Genomic DNA, 14,093 nt, shown 5'->3' with positions numbered 1-14,093 from the left:
TCCCATCTACTTTTGTCAGGCACACACCGCATTGACCATTTACGACATTGAAGCGATTCACTCCATTCTTGGGGATAATTTTCAGATTGATCCAGAGCAGAGAGTTGCATTGACTTTTGGCAGTACCGCCTTGAGTACATGCAAATGGTCAGAACTGTCCGTAGTATGCGCTGGTGTTATCAATTGATCCATCGAGAAATTTTATACCTACGATAGGCCTAGCCTGACATAATCGGAGACCCCTGATTTAGAGGCAATTGCTCGTATTTTTGACTCTGTCCTTTTCCCCAAGTACCACTTGGTACTAGCGAGGGCGTACAGTACCAGAGCACGAGCAGTTTGCTCTGCCTTCTTTCGCAACTCCTGCACAGACGACCAATCCTCAACGTCCATGCCCTGACGCTCGTTTTTGCTGGACGCATCAGTGTCTTTTTCTTCTTCTTCTCATCTATCCCTCCTATACAAGCGCCGCGCTGCCCTCCGGTCGAATTGATCGCGATAACGAAACGAAACCAAGCCTCTACATCATCACCACCGCCCGCCAAAATCAGGCTCCATGGCTCGTCCCATGGGGTCAGTCCGCCTCAAGAAGGCCAATTCCTCGACGTTGATCCTGGGAGCGGTGCTTTGCATTTTCATCATCATCTTCCTCGTCTCGCCCTCGAGCCCCGCCTCCACCGGCCGCCTGTCTACCATCGTCTCGGCCCAGCATCACCTATCGCCCCCTACCTCGCCGTACCAGAGCCCGCGGTCAGGTGCTGTCCAAGGCCCTCCGCCGGTTACGCGATACAATCTCAACAAGGTCACAGTCACGTCCGATCCCGTTAGGAACCAGGAGCACATCCTGATCCTGACGCCTATGGCCAGGTTCTACCAACAATACTGGGACAATCTCTTGCACCTCAGCTACCCCCATGAGCTGATTACTCTGGGCTTCATCCTGCCCAAGACCAAAGAGGGAAACCAGGCGACATCCCTTCTGCAGCAGCAGATCCAAAAGACGCAGCATGGCCCAGAGAAGGACCGCTTCAAAAGCATCATCATCCTGCGCCAAGACTTTGACCCTGCCGTGGCGTCCCAGGACGAAAGCGAGCGCCACAAGCTGGGCAACCAAAAGGCCCGCCGTGAGGTCATGGCCAAGGCACGCAACTCGCTACTCTTCACGACACTGGGCCCGTCCACCTCATGGGTGCTGTGGCTCGACGCCGACATCGTCGAGACTGAGCCCACGCTGATCCAAGATCTTGCGGCCTTCGACAAGCCCATCATCGTTGCCAACTGCTTCCAGAAATACTACGACCCCGAGACCAAGAAAATGGCTGAGCGGCCGTACGACTTCAACAGCTGGCAGGACAGCGAGAATGCGCTGAAGATGGCGGAGCAGATGGGGCCGGATGACATCCTGCTCGAGGGCTACGCTGAACTCGCAACCTACAGAACTCTTCTTGCGTACATGAGCACTCCCGGTGGCAAGCAGGACCTGGTGGTGCCCCTCGACGGAGTTGGCGGCACCGCATTGCTGGTCAAGGCTGACGTGCACCGTGACGGAGCCATGTTCCCTGCCTTTTCTTTCTACCACCTGATTGAGAGCGAGGGTTTCGCCAAGATGGCCAAGCGATTAGGATGGCAACCGTATGGGCTTCCCAACTACAAAGTAAGCCACCAACCTCTTTATTTCAAGTTTCAAGCACGTCTTATCTGACATTAACGTCTCTAGGTCTACCATTATAATGAGTAAATTAGCATTTACATCCAATTTTTTTCTCATTTGGCAGTTCTCTCCTGTCGTTTTATTTCATTACGGTTACGGCTGTTGGGCTTAGCGTCGATGGCATTGGAGGCGGGTCGTAAGAAGAGGTGTAAGGGATCAAATGCCCACGTTGCATGATACATTCTTCTCTCTTCACAACTCTTTGGAATCGATTTTTTCAAAACAAAAATGATGCTCGGGGTGTCTTGGGTAGGAAGTCAGGGCAGGGTCAGGCACGGCGCGGCGCGACGCGGGCGTTTTCTCGTTGAAAGCATCTAACCTCTCAACCTCTGGCATGTTGAAATTTATATAGAAAAAATCCCCCTTCCCCCTTTCTTTTATATATCTTTTTCAGTCACTACTGTCGGATCGCAGGCATCAGCAGGGAGGAGGGGAAACAGACAAACCCAAAAAAAGGGGGAGGAGGAGGAGGAGGAGGCCATTTTTCAGTCTTTTTTTCAGCCACACCCTTGCCTGGTCTCTTGTCATGGTGGATGGTCTGGAACTGCTGATTTTGTCGAAAAAAGGGGAGAGGAGGTAATCAATGTTGTTTCTCAGGGGATGCTCGATGCGTTACTTTATCATATTGTCTTTTTAGTTTATGTTACTCGGGAAGGGGGTGGGCGGCAGTACAGTAGAGCCATGTTTTTACGCGAGTTGGAATAGAATCAATCAATGAATGCAATGCGCAAAAGACGTATTTTCTTTCTTTCAGCATTTTGCATTGTCCATGAAGCTCGATCCACAGCCAAGTCCCTTTGTAACCTCCGTGCTCGTAGCATTTCGTCCAGCCCATCCCTAGATATCCAAACCATTCAATATCACCACCTACCCATGTCTTCTAACAATTACAACGTTCGTACATATAAATCATCAAATATCCGAATCCAAAAATAAAACCAAGTCTTCCCGCACCCCCTTACGGGCCATCATATCTCCCCTCCGGCTCCGAGCACCAATATTGCACCAGCTTTCGCGTACCCAAAACATCGCCTCCTCTAAGCAGCGCCGCGACATCAACGTTGAGCGGGCTGTCCGTCTCGGGATAGCTCAGCAGCATGCGCACGGCGCGCACGCACTGCAGCACGCTGTACGTCGGCGTCCACTTGTCCTTGAGCAGGTCGAGGCAGATCTCGCCCGACTGAAGCGCAATGTTGGGGTGCACAATGGTCGTCACGAAGCGCATCTTGGGCGGCTGCAAGGGATACTGCGCGGGGATTTGGATGTGTATGAGCCAGCGGCCCTCTATTCCAATCAAAACGAATTAGCAAAAAGAATAGGAGAAAAAAAAAAAAAAGAAATAACAAGGAAGAAGGGCATCGAGGAAAACACAGGGACTCACCATCGTAGCCCGATCCAATCTCCCTTCCGTTGATGACGGCCTCCCATTCGAATAAATCGTCCTCATTGATCGGGCCCAGCCTCTCCACGCCCTTTTCGTCCTTGCGCTCCTTGCGCCAGCTCTCAAGCTCCTTGATGAGTCGCTTCGCTCCGCTTCTTGCGCTCATTGTAAATGTTGCGTCGCTGTGCTTGTCGCTACGTTTGGTGGTGTGAGTATAGACAAAAGGGGGTATCGCGTAGTGCTGGAAGAGTATCGCTTCGCTGTAGATGCAAAATAAAAATGGACGCGAACGAGAAACGCTCCTATGTAAAATACTATTAGGTATTACGGATATGGAAATGGAAACAATAACAAATAACAAGCTGCGAGGCTGGAGCTGGAGCTGATGGCAGGGATACGATGTCACCCGCAGCCGCGGTACAGTGTTAGTCATCAAGCCGAGGGTGGGTATGGCGGGAAATCTCCCGTTTCAGCTGCTTTTAGAGGCCGCTCATTTGTTTACTCTGTGCTTTATAGATAGGGATCATAAAAGGGTACTGCTATTCTAGTACGGGATAGAGCCAGGATTTGATTGTTCCATTGTAGTAACAAGAAAGGAGGATGAATCAATGGACAAATAGGTAGCATGATAATCGCTTGTAATCTTCATGTGCCGGCAACATTCGCACGTATGGTAATGGGTATCCTGACACAAGTATATATTCATCATAATAATGCGAGCCTATTAAATCAAACTTTTCGCAGGCGGAAACAACCAGACCGAATCAACGCGCCTCGCCCTCTCTCCTCTTCCTTCGCACTCCCGTAGAAGTCCCTGATCCCGTAGTCGTCCTGCTCGATGTGGTCCTCCTGGTTGGCGCCGGCTCAATCCTCTTTCTTGTTGTTGAACGCGTGCGAGACGAGGCTTTTTCACGCCCAGGAGGAGACTCGGGTTCCACCTCGACCACTATCTCTTCTCTACCCTTGACAATTTGACTCGGGCTCTCGTCCGCCAGAGCTAGCTCTTCGCTGGTCTCCTCGGAACTTTGCCGCCTTGACGATCCTTGCTGGCTCCAGCCAGAGGTTGACCCGGGTCTGCCACGGCGTGACATGGAACTCAGGTCAGACTGACCAGAGCCATGGCGCTTGGGAGCATGTGAAGCACGAGGCCCAGCTGTTTGATACTGGAAGGGGTCTTTTGATACGTCCTCATGGATGCTGGATGGTCGAGATGTAGAAATGCCAGACTTTGGCCGAGGGCGCGAGCTGGAGGGAGGGGGAAAGTAACCCATCTGAGGAGAGGCCTCGTCTTCTTCAAGTGCGTCGCTCCCGGAAGGCTGTCTTGACAGGGAGCCGGAGCCGGAAGCTTGGCGTGAAACTGACAGTCGAGCCATTGACTCAAACTGAGCAAGCGGTATAGCCACACGTTCCTGACGCCGCCTGCGGTTTCTTCGCTCCTCCTCCTCCATGCGCCGCTGCCTCCGCTCGAGGGCCGCAACCTCTTCCTTGCTCAGTCGTACGTCAGTCCGGCCCTTGGCTTGGGCCTTTTCGATCCGATAGAGCGCCTTTTGCACCAAAGCCTCTTCCTTGTCATCCTCGTCTTGCTCGCCATCATCCGAGTAGTCCTCGTCGTAGCTATCACCAGATGAACTACCCTCTTCGTCTTCCGTGTCATACCGCCGGTGCTTGCGGCGTACCATGCCATTTTCTCTATTCCCTTCCATACCATCATCGTCCGACACCAACTCTTCAACCCTGCCTCCGTATTGCGCAGCATCCCCACTTGTTTCCCTCCGCCCGCGCCGCGATGGTCTTCCCCATTGGGGCGCAAATTTGGGAGCTCGCGGCCGACCATTTAGACCGCCTCCCCGGAAAAAGCCTCATCGATAGGCTTGTCCATGAAACTTGCGTGACCCTAGATCCAATTAGCATGTCGGGGTCGCTAAATAAGGTTCTCGTATTGTCACTTACAAGAATACTTGCGCCGCTAGCTCCAATGAGCCACAGCAAGGTTGAGAATGGAGAGGCAATGAGACCAATGGGAATGCTGACAACCAGCAATCCAGTCCAAAGCTGGGAAGTAGTCGCCTTGAAGGTTCCAATCTCGAGGTCTCGGCCGTCGAGCTTGCTGATCAAAAACATGCCTCCAATCACAAAGATGATGTCGAAGAGCAGAAGCCAGTTGGTCAGCAGAGCGTAGATGCTGAGCATGAGGAAGAGGACGGCATAGTTGCTCGAGAAGTGGCCCAGGTTGTAGTTGACGCGGGACTGCACCTCAGCAAAGTTGGCCGGCTTGGACAGGCGCTTGAAGTCGAAGAACTCGGAGATTGGGCGCAGATTGGAGAAGCGGCCGCTCAGAGGTCCCGCGCGGAGGCCCTGGAAGCGCTCTCCAAGGTTGAGGCGGGACGTGATGAGATCGAGGGGAATCTGGATGCGAGACATGTTGGATGGATGTTTGCTGTTCTTGTCCTTGTCTAGACACCGAAATTGTCTGTATATATAATCTGCGCGTGGGTGCGAGGAGCGATCAGGCAACAGCAACTGTTGATGCCACGGTAATCCGATATTTGATGATGCAAGGAGCTTGGATATGCGGCTAGAGAAAAGAGGACCCCAGTTAGCGAACGGTACTTGGTAATATCGCAAGGCTTGCGTGGCCGGGTACCGAATCCAAAAGACGGTTGCGTCAAGGCGGTGATGCCGCTATCAATTGAATTGCAGAAGCCTAGATCCCCGTGCTAAAGAAGAACAGTAAATACATACCAGAGCTGAAAGGCGCAGGTCCCTTGAAGCTGGTCGAGAACGCGGCTGGTGTATGTTTCCTTTTGGTTTAAAAGGAGTAAAAAAATGTCGATCTCTAGTATTTTTTTTTTAGAGTTCGGAGGTTCCTGAATGCCAGGGGGTGCGAATACGTGGCAAATGGAAGCCAGAGATACGAGTGCTAGTACGTACTGCCTCAGCCACCCAAAATATCTGTTTTGGGCAAAGCCGGGCTATTCTAGGAATCACATGTGAGTTAGAGCCGCACTCTGAAGGAGCCATTGAGGTCAAGACAGAAGAGAGGAAGAATGTGTCCAAAGGGATTCCAATGCGCCTGAATCCAATTCTTTTTTAGGGCTTTCAGGCTTCATTTTGTTTTTTCGAGTCACCGACCAGCAAGACAAGACGCGAGATTCAGTCATTACGGCACAAAGTCGCATGTACGTACCTAGAGTGTCCCCGCAACCCCTCCTCAGGAAGCGCAGACCGCCACCTGATGGATTCGTCGTCTTCTATTTTCCTCCTCAGGCTGAGAAAGGAAAGACGAAGAAGAGGAATGGAGAAGACAAAAAGAAAGAAGAGAAAGGAAGGGGAAGAGAGAGAAAAAGAAGAGAAGAAAAAGAGGAGGGGAGAAGCGACGTGACAGAATGGATCCGTGGGCAATCGGGCAGCTACAGGCTACAGACCGGACTCTTACCAGCAAATGTTACATGTACTGCACTGCTACACTCTTATCCACCCCGGTGCAGCAACAGGTCACCGCTCTCTGGCTCCCGGTCAGCGAATGGGGTTGCAGACCAGCGGTCTCGCAGAAGAGACTAAAAGCAGGCCATGTCTTATATTGTTTAGCACTTGAACCTGTAAGATGGTGTTGTAATGGCAACATATCCGGGGGCCTACCTACCTGTAGTGCTCTAGTAGCAAGATCTCGGGTACCACTAGGATATTTCTAGCGCCTCTAGTTCTTGATCCGACTTCTGCGACAATGCGGTGAACACCGGTTACCTCGTATGCTAAACTAGTAGATCTTGATGAATTTTTCTTTCTAGATGATTCTTCTATCCCCGAGTATCCGAACGTCGAGGTTTGAGACGCAATGCCCCATCACGCATGTCTGTCTGATGCGAACGAGCCCACATGCCATGAATGCAATGGTGGGAGCATGAACCCAGCTTGGGCACCCATTAAAGCATGAGTACCTAATGAAGAGCATGCAATCCTCATTTGTCTGCTGCACTCTTAGATTGCAGTAGCAATGCTTTTATATAGGATACTGACGCACCTGGTCACATTGGATATGGTGTCAGAGAGCTTGCTTCCCTATGAAACTGGTGTATCCTCTGCACGGACCTTTTCGTCCATCCACGCATATTGCCTCTCGTGGCCCAACGGAAGGAACGATTCGGCCCAGCAGATGACTGTGACGTCTTCCTCCCTTCTGCCACACGCTCTCGTAGATTTGTACCTGTGTGTAGTAGAGACTTCTGAACAGCTTCAATTACACCTCAGAGGAGGATCATCGACTAGCCCTCCAAGTACCCAGTACGAACCTGAGCAGGTAGCCATCCTCATCACGTAGCATCAGCATAAAGTCGCCGAAAGCAAGCAAGAATACACTCCCTGTCGCTCCAACTCTAACCTCCACACCCAAACCGACACACAGACCCCCTTTCTAAAACATCAGGATACAGGAACCAGATGCATGGTTGGGACCGTACCGTGACGGCCACCATGAGGATCTGCCTAGAGACGCACCGCCGCAGTCTGTATCGTTATTAAGATCCCTTAAAAACACTCTTGCTTTCTCGGGGCCGATATGAAGATCAAGTGTTTCGGCTAGTATTATACACTGCGCATATTATTCATAGATACACAAAGTAGAAAAAAAAGGCGTGGACCCAACGCACAACCAGTTGATGCTCTCACTATGCCAGACCTGCCGTTCAAAGATGGGGTATATCGCAAACAAAAAGAAACAAAAAGCGACTGAGATGAACAAAGAAGAAAAGAACATCGTTAAAAGAGAGAGCTGAACAGATTAGACCTCATAAAAGTAGTCCTCATCGAGCCCCTCTCGGCTTGGCACGATCCCACCTCCAACAGGGGCTTCATCCATCCTCACGTTGAGTAGCCGAATCTTCAGTCCATATCCGCCCACCAGATTGACCAGTTTGCTCGTCTCGGCCGTGATTGGAGCCTGATTCAGTATCATCAACATGCCATCCAGCCACTCCGAGGCCACGCTATGGCTGGTGGGCCAGAGAGCCAAGATTGGTTGTTCCTTTGCATCCGCATTGCCAGTCACAGCATCGGCAGGGTTTACGAAGCTGTAGATGGTAATCTTGGTTGTCGACTTCTCTCCACCGCTGGTGATGTTTTGGATGGTCGCCCCGCTAGCCGTTGTCTTGGAGTCGTCGGTAGACGCAGAGACATTGGATACGACAGAGCTTATAGTGGTGAGATCAATCTTCTCCTGCAGGCTATTTAGGCCAGGATCTTGCGCCATCTGCTTCTCAAAATCGGTGTAGTGCAAATATCGGCGGTTATGCGACAGCTTGGCGAACCTCCACGGCTTCTTCTCTCCTGTCTCATCCCTCTGCGAAGCAGGGCGATGGAACCAAGCACCCTGGAGCAGGCACCGAACCCTCTGCTCCTTGACAAACTGCAGGGCCTCCTGCTTCAAGACATCTCGCACTTGGTAGAGATGCTTGCCCCACGTTTCCTCAAATGACATCTCAAGCAGCTCCATCTGGAGCTCCCGCAGTCTAGCTATGTCGTATTCTTGTAACTCGTCCTCCACTTCCATAACATCGCTCGTCCGGGGAGATTGGCCAGCAACCCGCTCTATCAGGATACGCACCAGCTCTGCCACCTTTTCAAAGTCTTCCAGTACGGCACCAGTAGCTTTCCAGACACGAAAGAAGGCATGCAGCCCGGCAATATGTAGTCGGGGCCACTGCAGCAGTAGTGGTCGAAACACCCTGTCATAGTCCTTGGTATCGACTCCCTGGTATCCCTTCATGTCCTCCATATCAGCCTTGTCCACGTCAAAATGCTCATAGAGCATCATCGTCACGGCCAAGCTCGCACGGGCAATTGGACAGCGCTCATGCAATGGCTTTGTGGCCTGTTCCAACAGCAGCTTTTGAAATCGGTCCTCATTCTTGCGCACGTAGTCGGTCAGATCCATCATGCCGAGATATCCAGTCACGTCAAAGTCTTGGGCAGGGCTCTCCGTCTCGAAACCCAATCTCCTCCATTTCTCTGGGTTGTGCTTCCTCCCATCCTTCCTGGTCGCCGTCGTGTCTCCTGATCCCTCTCTGACATGGCCATTTGCAGTAGATCGGTCCGGTGCACTCGATAGATGAAGACTCTTGAGCGACCGCCTGTGTTCTGGTCGTTCTAGATCCACCCTGACGTCCCTCCACTTTCTGAGCACGACTTTGTTCAAGTTCTGAAACTCTAGTGCAGGGTGTGCGAGATCTTGAAGACCGGAGCCTTGCATCAGCTTGTAAACCGCTTTGATCAAGCCCAGGTCTTGCAACCGCTTCATGAGCTTGGGCCACTCTTCGCCAGCACCCTTTCCATTCCCGCTTGCCATGACGCTCTTAGTCGACAAGGCATCTCGAATCAGGGCGTTGACCAGCATAAGGGCGTTCGCACAAAGGGCATGGTCGGCACTATTGAGCTGCTGCACAACAACGTCGAAAAACTGCGGGTACACGGCCACGGCCGGCTTCAGCGCCCGAAACCCAAAGGCTCCGTGATCTTGAGTCGGCGACTCGGGGCTGCTCGACTGAGAATGTCCGACAAGGGCAACTAGAATCGACATTGCGCCCCTAAGGATGTTAACCAGGGGATTCGTCACAATCAGTTCCACAATGCGCTCCACCAACTCGCTCGCGGTCGGTCCTTCGAAAATGTCCCAGCCCATGTCGACCTCGAGCAGCCTCGTCAGGCTCTGGAGCGAGTAGGCAAGAGTGTTGCCGCCGGAGCCCATGATGAGGCGCCGCAGGATGACGAGACCGCCAGAGGAGATGAAGACGTCGGCGAAGGCGGGATCGTTGATGGACGACTGGAGCTTGAAGACGGCCATCTTACGGGCCGCATCTTCGGGGCTCGCCAAGCGAGAGAGCAGCGCGGGGATGTCTGCTTGATCCATGGTGCCGATTTCGTGAGGATATCTGAGAGAAGAAGAGAGAGGATTAGATTCACCAAACGCACGTGTCTTGGTGATGGTGCGTTGATGATAAAGTCATTGCTCTGTCTGGGAAACAAGGGCGGAACTGGGCAAGAATCAAACGATTGGGACAGCGATTCGTGTACGGTGATTTCGTATGGTGAAGAGTCGAGTCTCCAGTGTCAGGGGATGATTAAAGGCATCGCCCAATTGAGTATAGCACCGTGATAGCTTTCTGCAGGTCCCCAGGTTAGTGCCAATTTCAGGTAGGCGCGTCGGGGCGCGTTTCTGCAGCCCTTCCAAAAGAGTCTCGACTAAAGATTCAGGGCTACACTCTTCCATGCTCCATACCTTATATTACTAGTCTACAGGACTCAACCTGGATATAAGCATCAAATTTGCAGATACAATGGACATGCGAATGTATGTCAAAGCAAGTTTGAAATATTGAATCCTATCTTGAATTATGCTACATCAGATACAAAGCTGTTTGAGGACCTCTCACGGAAGGTTTACGGACTAGACTAGGTACGTTGTTACCGAAGTGTCTAGCGGCTGAGAACGCAGCATTCAAGGGTGTGAACCACATCATCTTAACGTCGCGTGGAGACTGAGTTGACTGCCTCAATGTTCTCAGGTACTCTACATGTAGGTATGCGAAACATTTCGTTCACTCATCATCACCATCCTCCTCGTACTCAGGCTCTCGCCCAGGGAGGTTTCCTTCCGGAATTGCCCTGAAACTGTGATCAGGATCATGTGTGGTCTTTGCTGTCCAATAACACTTGAAGCAGAAGTTGAACTTGACACAACTCTCACATTGCCACCGCACCCCGATTATAGGCTACAACATGTGTCAGTATAAATCTGCTAATCGGTGCGTCTAACTTACAGAGAGGAAGCAGCCATCGCAGTATATACCCCGGTGCACCTGGCCAATCTTCCAGCGTGAGTAGCGGGACTTGATTTTCCCCTCTAACTAGCAGAGCGCAATCCTGCGAGATGCCAAAATAGGCTTCTTCGCTCTCAGCTATAACAAGAGCCTGGAAAGATGTGAGAGATCAACAAAATCCGTCTCCAGCAAGTGAAAATGAAACAAATCACCTGTTTCACGATAGCTCCGCCAAGATCACGCGTTATGAAGGCTATCGGGGTTCTTTGATTCTGCGACATACGTCAACGTTAACGTGTGCCCAATTATGACCTACTATGAGAATTGTCTGACCTTTTCCTTCTCGGATCTTTTGAGCGATAGTTCCTTTAGGAGCACTTCAGAAATTCGAATTAATCTGTTAGTCAAAAGCTAATCAACGCCGTCATTCAATTTGGAATTGAACACCATAACGCGAGCATTGATTTGCATATAGAGATCTTTAAGAGCGGTGTTCTCTTTCTTCTCATTAGTGGTGTCGGTCATCCAAGGTTCACACAGATCTTGTCCCATTCCATCCACTATGACGATGCTACTCCATCTGATTAGATATCGAGAGGCATTTTGGCAAGATATGTAGTAAATGCTGTTCTTACTCAATGTCGGGATAGTCTTTAGCTCCGTGAATGACCTCCAGCCCCCCGGTATGATCCGTAGGCTTATTGTCGCTCGGCATACTGATATTCGGGCCGCATCAGGAATATAATATGTTCTGACAGATGTCACTTAGAATGATCCTTCAAAATTTTAGTGTATGTTAAAGTGAAAGGATAGGGTTGCGAATTTCCGCCGCTCTTGAAAGCCCAGGGGAGGAGGGCCGTGCGGGAAGATACATTCCGCCCGGCGCAATCGAGACGTGTGCAGGACAAAGAGATGTGTAGGACAAAGGTATGTTATTTACATGTAATTACTCTGTATAAAAGATTAAGATGAAGTTTGTGGAGTGTAGTTATTATATGTCTTGCTGGCTGAGATGTGGTCGTACCGAATCCTGGCCCACCCCACGAGGAGGAGTAAGGCAGGTGGCCGAGCAGTTAGGTATCTATATTTCTCTTTTTCTCTCTTCTGTGTGATTTCCATTGGCTCGATTGTGACGTTCAATTTCGCGCAACCAAATACTCGCGAATATGAGTTTCACTGCTTCTGAATATACAATGGTTTCGACAGGAGATGCTGATAGCATTGTCCAGAGCCTCACTACTTAGGACACGACAATCAACGGAACGCACTTAACCTCGGCGGAGGCGTTAAAAAAGTTATTCTCGTCGCAATTGATACCCAACAACGAAAAAGAATTCCTAGAAATCTCTGGCACTGAGGATGACTACATGAATTCCAGTGACGACCAATTTGAAGTTTTTTCCCTGCACAAGACTCTGGTAACCAAATTTCAAGAAATTGTCAAGAATACTAGAATGGACAAAGAAAGATGAAATCAAAGAAATCACCCCACATCATTCACCTGGTGATTCCGATGAGGAGCCTTACAGGACACAAATAGAGATAGGTGTCTTCACGCTGGCAAACTCGTCGTCTGCAAGTTCAATTTCTGAAGATGATGGATGGGGTTGAGGATCGGGCTACATCTCTCAGAATAGAGGAGAAATAACAGAGGCTCAAAGACTTGGAAGAAGAGCTGCTGTTGGTGATACATGAGACAAAACTGGTAATTCAGCAGGTCATACAGGTTGATGAATACAATACCTAAGCTATAAGCCAATCAGGATCCAGTTGTCCAGGTTTCAGATCCAGGAACAAATCACAACTCCACAGCGCTTAAGTCAACTCCATCCTTTGACCGTTTCCAGGTGGATCGAAGCAGTTCCACTCAATTAATCAGCCACACACGTGACTCAGCCTCGTCTATGATTGTGGCGCTCTCATAGCTCCTAAGCCATATTGATTCTTTCCAATCCTCCCATCAAAGCAAATCTCCCGATTGATATCATCCACCAAAAAAAGTCATACATCATCACAGCCTCGTCACATTTTCTCCATTCCACACAATAATCCACAATGGCCAATTTCCTCGCCTCCATCTTCGGCACCGAGCTCGACAAGGTCAACTGCTCCTTCTACTTCAAAATCGGCGCCTGTCGCCACGGCGATCGCTGCTCGCGAAAACACGTCAAGCCCTCGTACAGCCAGACCATCCTCATGCCGAACCTGTACCAGAACCCCGCCTACGACCCCAAGAACAGGATGAACCCTTCGCAGCTGCAGAATCACTTTGACGCCTTTTACGAGGACATCTGGTGCGAGCTCTGCAAGTACGGCGAGCTGGAGGAACTCGTCGTCTGCGACAACAACAATGATCGTATGTTTTCTCTTTTCCCCCAACCCTTCTTCCATTCTATATGACCCTCCTCCCATTGCTAACATCTCTCTCTCTACAAGACCTCATTGGAAACGTATACGCCCGCTTCAAATACGAAGACTCCGCCTCCGCCGCCTGCGAACAGCTAAACAGCCGCTGGTACGCCGCGCGCCCCATATACTGCGAACTCAGCCCCGTCACCGACTTCCGCGAGGCCTGCTGCCGCCTCAATTCGGGCGAGGGCTGCGTCCGCGGCGGCTTCTGCAACTTCATCCATCGCAAGAACCCCAGCGACGAGCTCGACCGGGAACTCACTCTCAGCACCAAGAAGTGGCTCAAGATGCGCGGCCGGGACGAGCGGAGTGTGAGCCGGTCACCCACGCCGGAGCCCACCAGACGGAGGTTTTAAGAAGGGGGCATACAAGTACGCGCAATCATTGGGATCTGTTTTGGGAATCAAGGATAATTAGGGATACATGTACTCTTGCGCTCAAGGTCTGGCGTTCCGGTGGGCATCTTCTCAAGCAAAGTTAATAAGGGATCAAGAGAGTTTACGATTGTTAGCAACGTATCGAGCACATGAATCAAAGTTGATATAGTTGATATATTTGCCAACCCTCCCAACGCTGCCGTCCCATCGCATGCCCGTGTTAAGACCCAAAGACCTGCTCCCTGCCAACACTGAAAATTAAGCACAAATGCATCACGGTGCGCGCCCATTTATATCGTAGCCTAGCCCGATGTTGTTTGCGCCGTTATTCTGTCAAGGTATTTCCTAGCCGCCTAGCCAATGATTACTCCCAAGATTTTTCATTCCCCACACAAGATCTTCGA

The 14,093-nt window shown here is 50.8% G+C and overlaps 6 protein-coding genes across 6 annotated transcripts; 2 read left to right on the top strand and 4 right to left on the bottom strand.

Moving 5' to 3' along the window:
• Positions 1-372: 372 nt before the first annotated feature.
• M431DRAFT_293936 (glycosyltransferase family 62 protein) lies at positions 373-2,082 on the top strand. The gene is made up of 2 exons (XM_024914114.1): positions 373-1,654; positions 1,718-2,082. The coding sequence occupies exons 1-2, from the start codon at positions 557-559 to the stop codon at positions 1,736-1,738; spliced, it is 1,119 nt and encodes a 372-aa protein (XP_024778727.1). The 5' UTR covers positions 373-556; the 3' UTR covers positions 1,739-2,082.
• A 587-nt stretch (positions 2,083-2,669) lies between these two features.
• Positions 2,670-3,258, bottom strand: M431DRAFT_75456 (hypothetical protein; the record flags this gene model as incomplete). The annotated part of the gene is made up of 2 exons (XM_024922338.1): positions 2,670-2,995; positions 3,093-3,258. The coding sequence occupies 2 exons, from the start codon at positions 3,256-3,258 to the stop codon at positions 2,670-2,672; spliced, it is 492 nt and encodes a 163-aa protein (XP_024778726.1).
• Positions 3,259-3,856: 598 nt separating this feature from the next.
• On the bottom strand, positions 3,857-4,465 carry M431DRAFT_75650 (hypothetical protein; the record flags this gene model as incomplete). The annotated part of the gene is made up of 1 exon (XM_024922367.1): positions 3,857-4,465. The coding sequence occupies one exon, from the start codon at positions 4,463-4,465 to the stop codon at positions 3,857-3,859; it is 609 nt and encodes a 202-aa protein (XP_024778725.1).
• A 461-nt stretch (positions 4,466-4,926) lies between these two features.
• M431DRAFT_74885 (hypothetical protein) lies at positions 4,927-5,513 on the bottom strand (the record flags this gene model as incomplete). The annotated part of the gene is made up of 2 exons (XM_024922280.1): positions 4,927-4,986; positions 5,043-5,513. 2 exons carry the CDS (start codon positions 5,511-5,513, stop codon positions 4,927-4,929), a joined length of 531 nt encoding a protein of 176 aa, XP_024778724.1.
• Positions 5,514-7,869: 2,356 nt separating this feature from the next.
• Positions 7,870-9,993, bottom strand: M431DRAFT_1704 (hypothetical protein; the record flags this gene model as incomplete). Its single annotated transcript, XM_024913023.1, has 1 exon — positions 7,870-9,993. The coding sequence occupies one exon, from the start codon at positions 9,991-9,993 to the stop codon at positions 7,870-7,872; it is 2,124 nt and encodes a 707-aa protein (XP_024778723.1).
• A 2,842-nt stretch (positions 9,994-12,835) lies between these two features.
• On the top strand, positions 12,836-14,093 carry M431DRAFT_504001 (hypothetical protein). The gene is made up of 2 exons (XM_024918391.1): positions 12,836-13,259; positions 13,340-14,093. Exons 1-2 carry the CDS (start codon positions 12,959-12,961, stop codon positions 13,666-13,668), a joined length of 630 nt encoding a protein of 209 aa, XP_024778722.1. The 5' UTR covers positions 12,836-12,958; the 3' UTR covers positions 13,669-14,093.

The sequence above is a fragment of the Trichoderma harzianum genome (genome assembly GCF_003025095.1).
Source record: "Trichoderma harzianum CBS 226.95 unplaced genomic scaffold M431scaffold_2, whole genome shotgun sequence".
NCBI lineage: Eukaryota > Fungi > Ascomycota > Sordariomycetes > Hypocreales > Hypocreaceae > Trichoderma > Trichoderma harzianum.
This window is presented reverse-complemented; position numbering and strand designations above follow the sequence as displayed.

Excerpts from the sequence above, each read along its gene's own strand:
- M431DRAFT_293936 (XM_024914114.1), top strand. The coding sequence starts at position 557 with ATGGCTCGTCCCATGGGGTCAGTCCGCCTCAAGAAGGCCAATTCCTCG. Across the intron at positions 1,655-1,717 it reads ATGGGCTTCCCAACTACAAA|GTCTACCATTATAATGAGTA; the intron begins GTAAGCCACCAA and ends TAACGTCTCTAG.
- M431DRAFT_504001 (XM_024918391.1), top strand. The coding sequence starts at position 12,959 with ATGGCCAATTTCCTCGCCTCCATCTTCGGCACCGAGCTCGACAAGGTC. Across the intron at positions 13,260-13,339 it reads CTGCGACAACAACAATGATC|ACCTCATTGGAAACGTATAC; the intron begins GTATGTTTTCTC and ends TCTCTCTACAAG.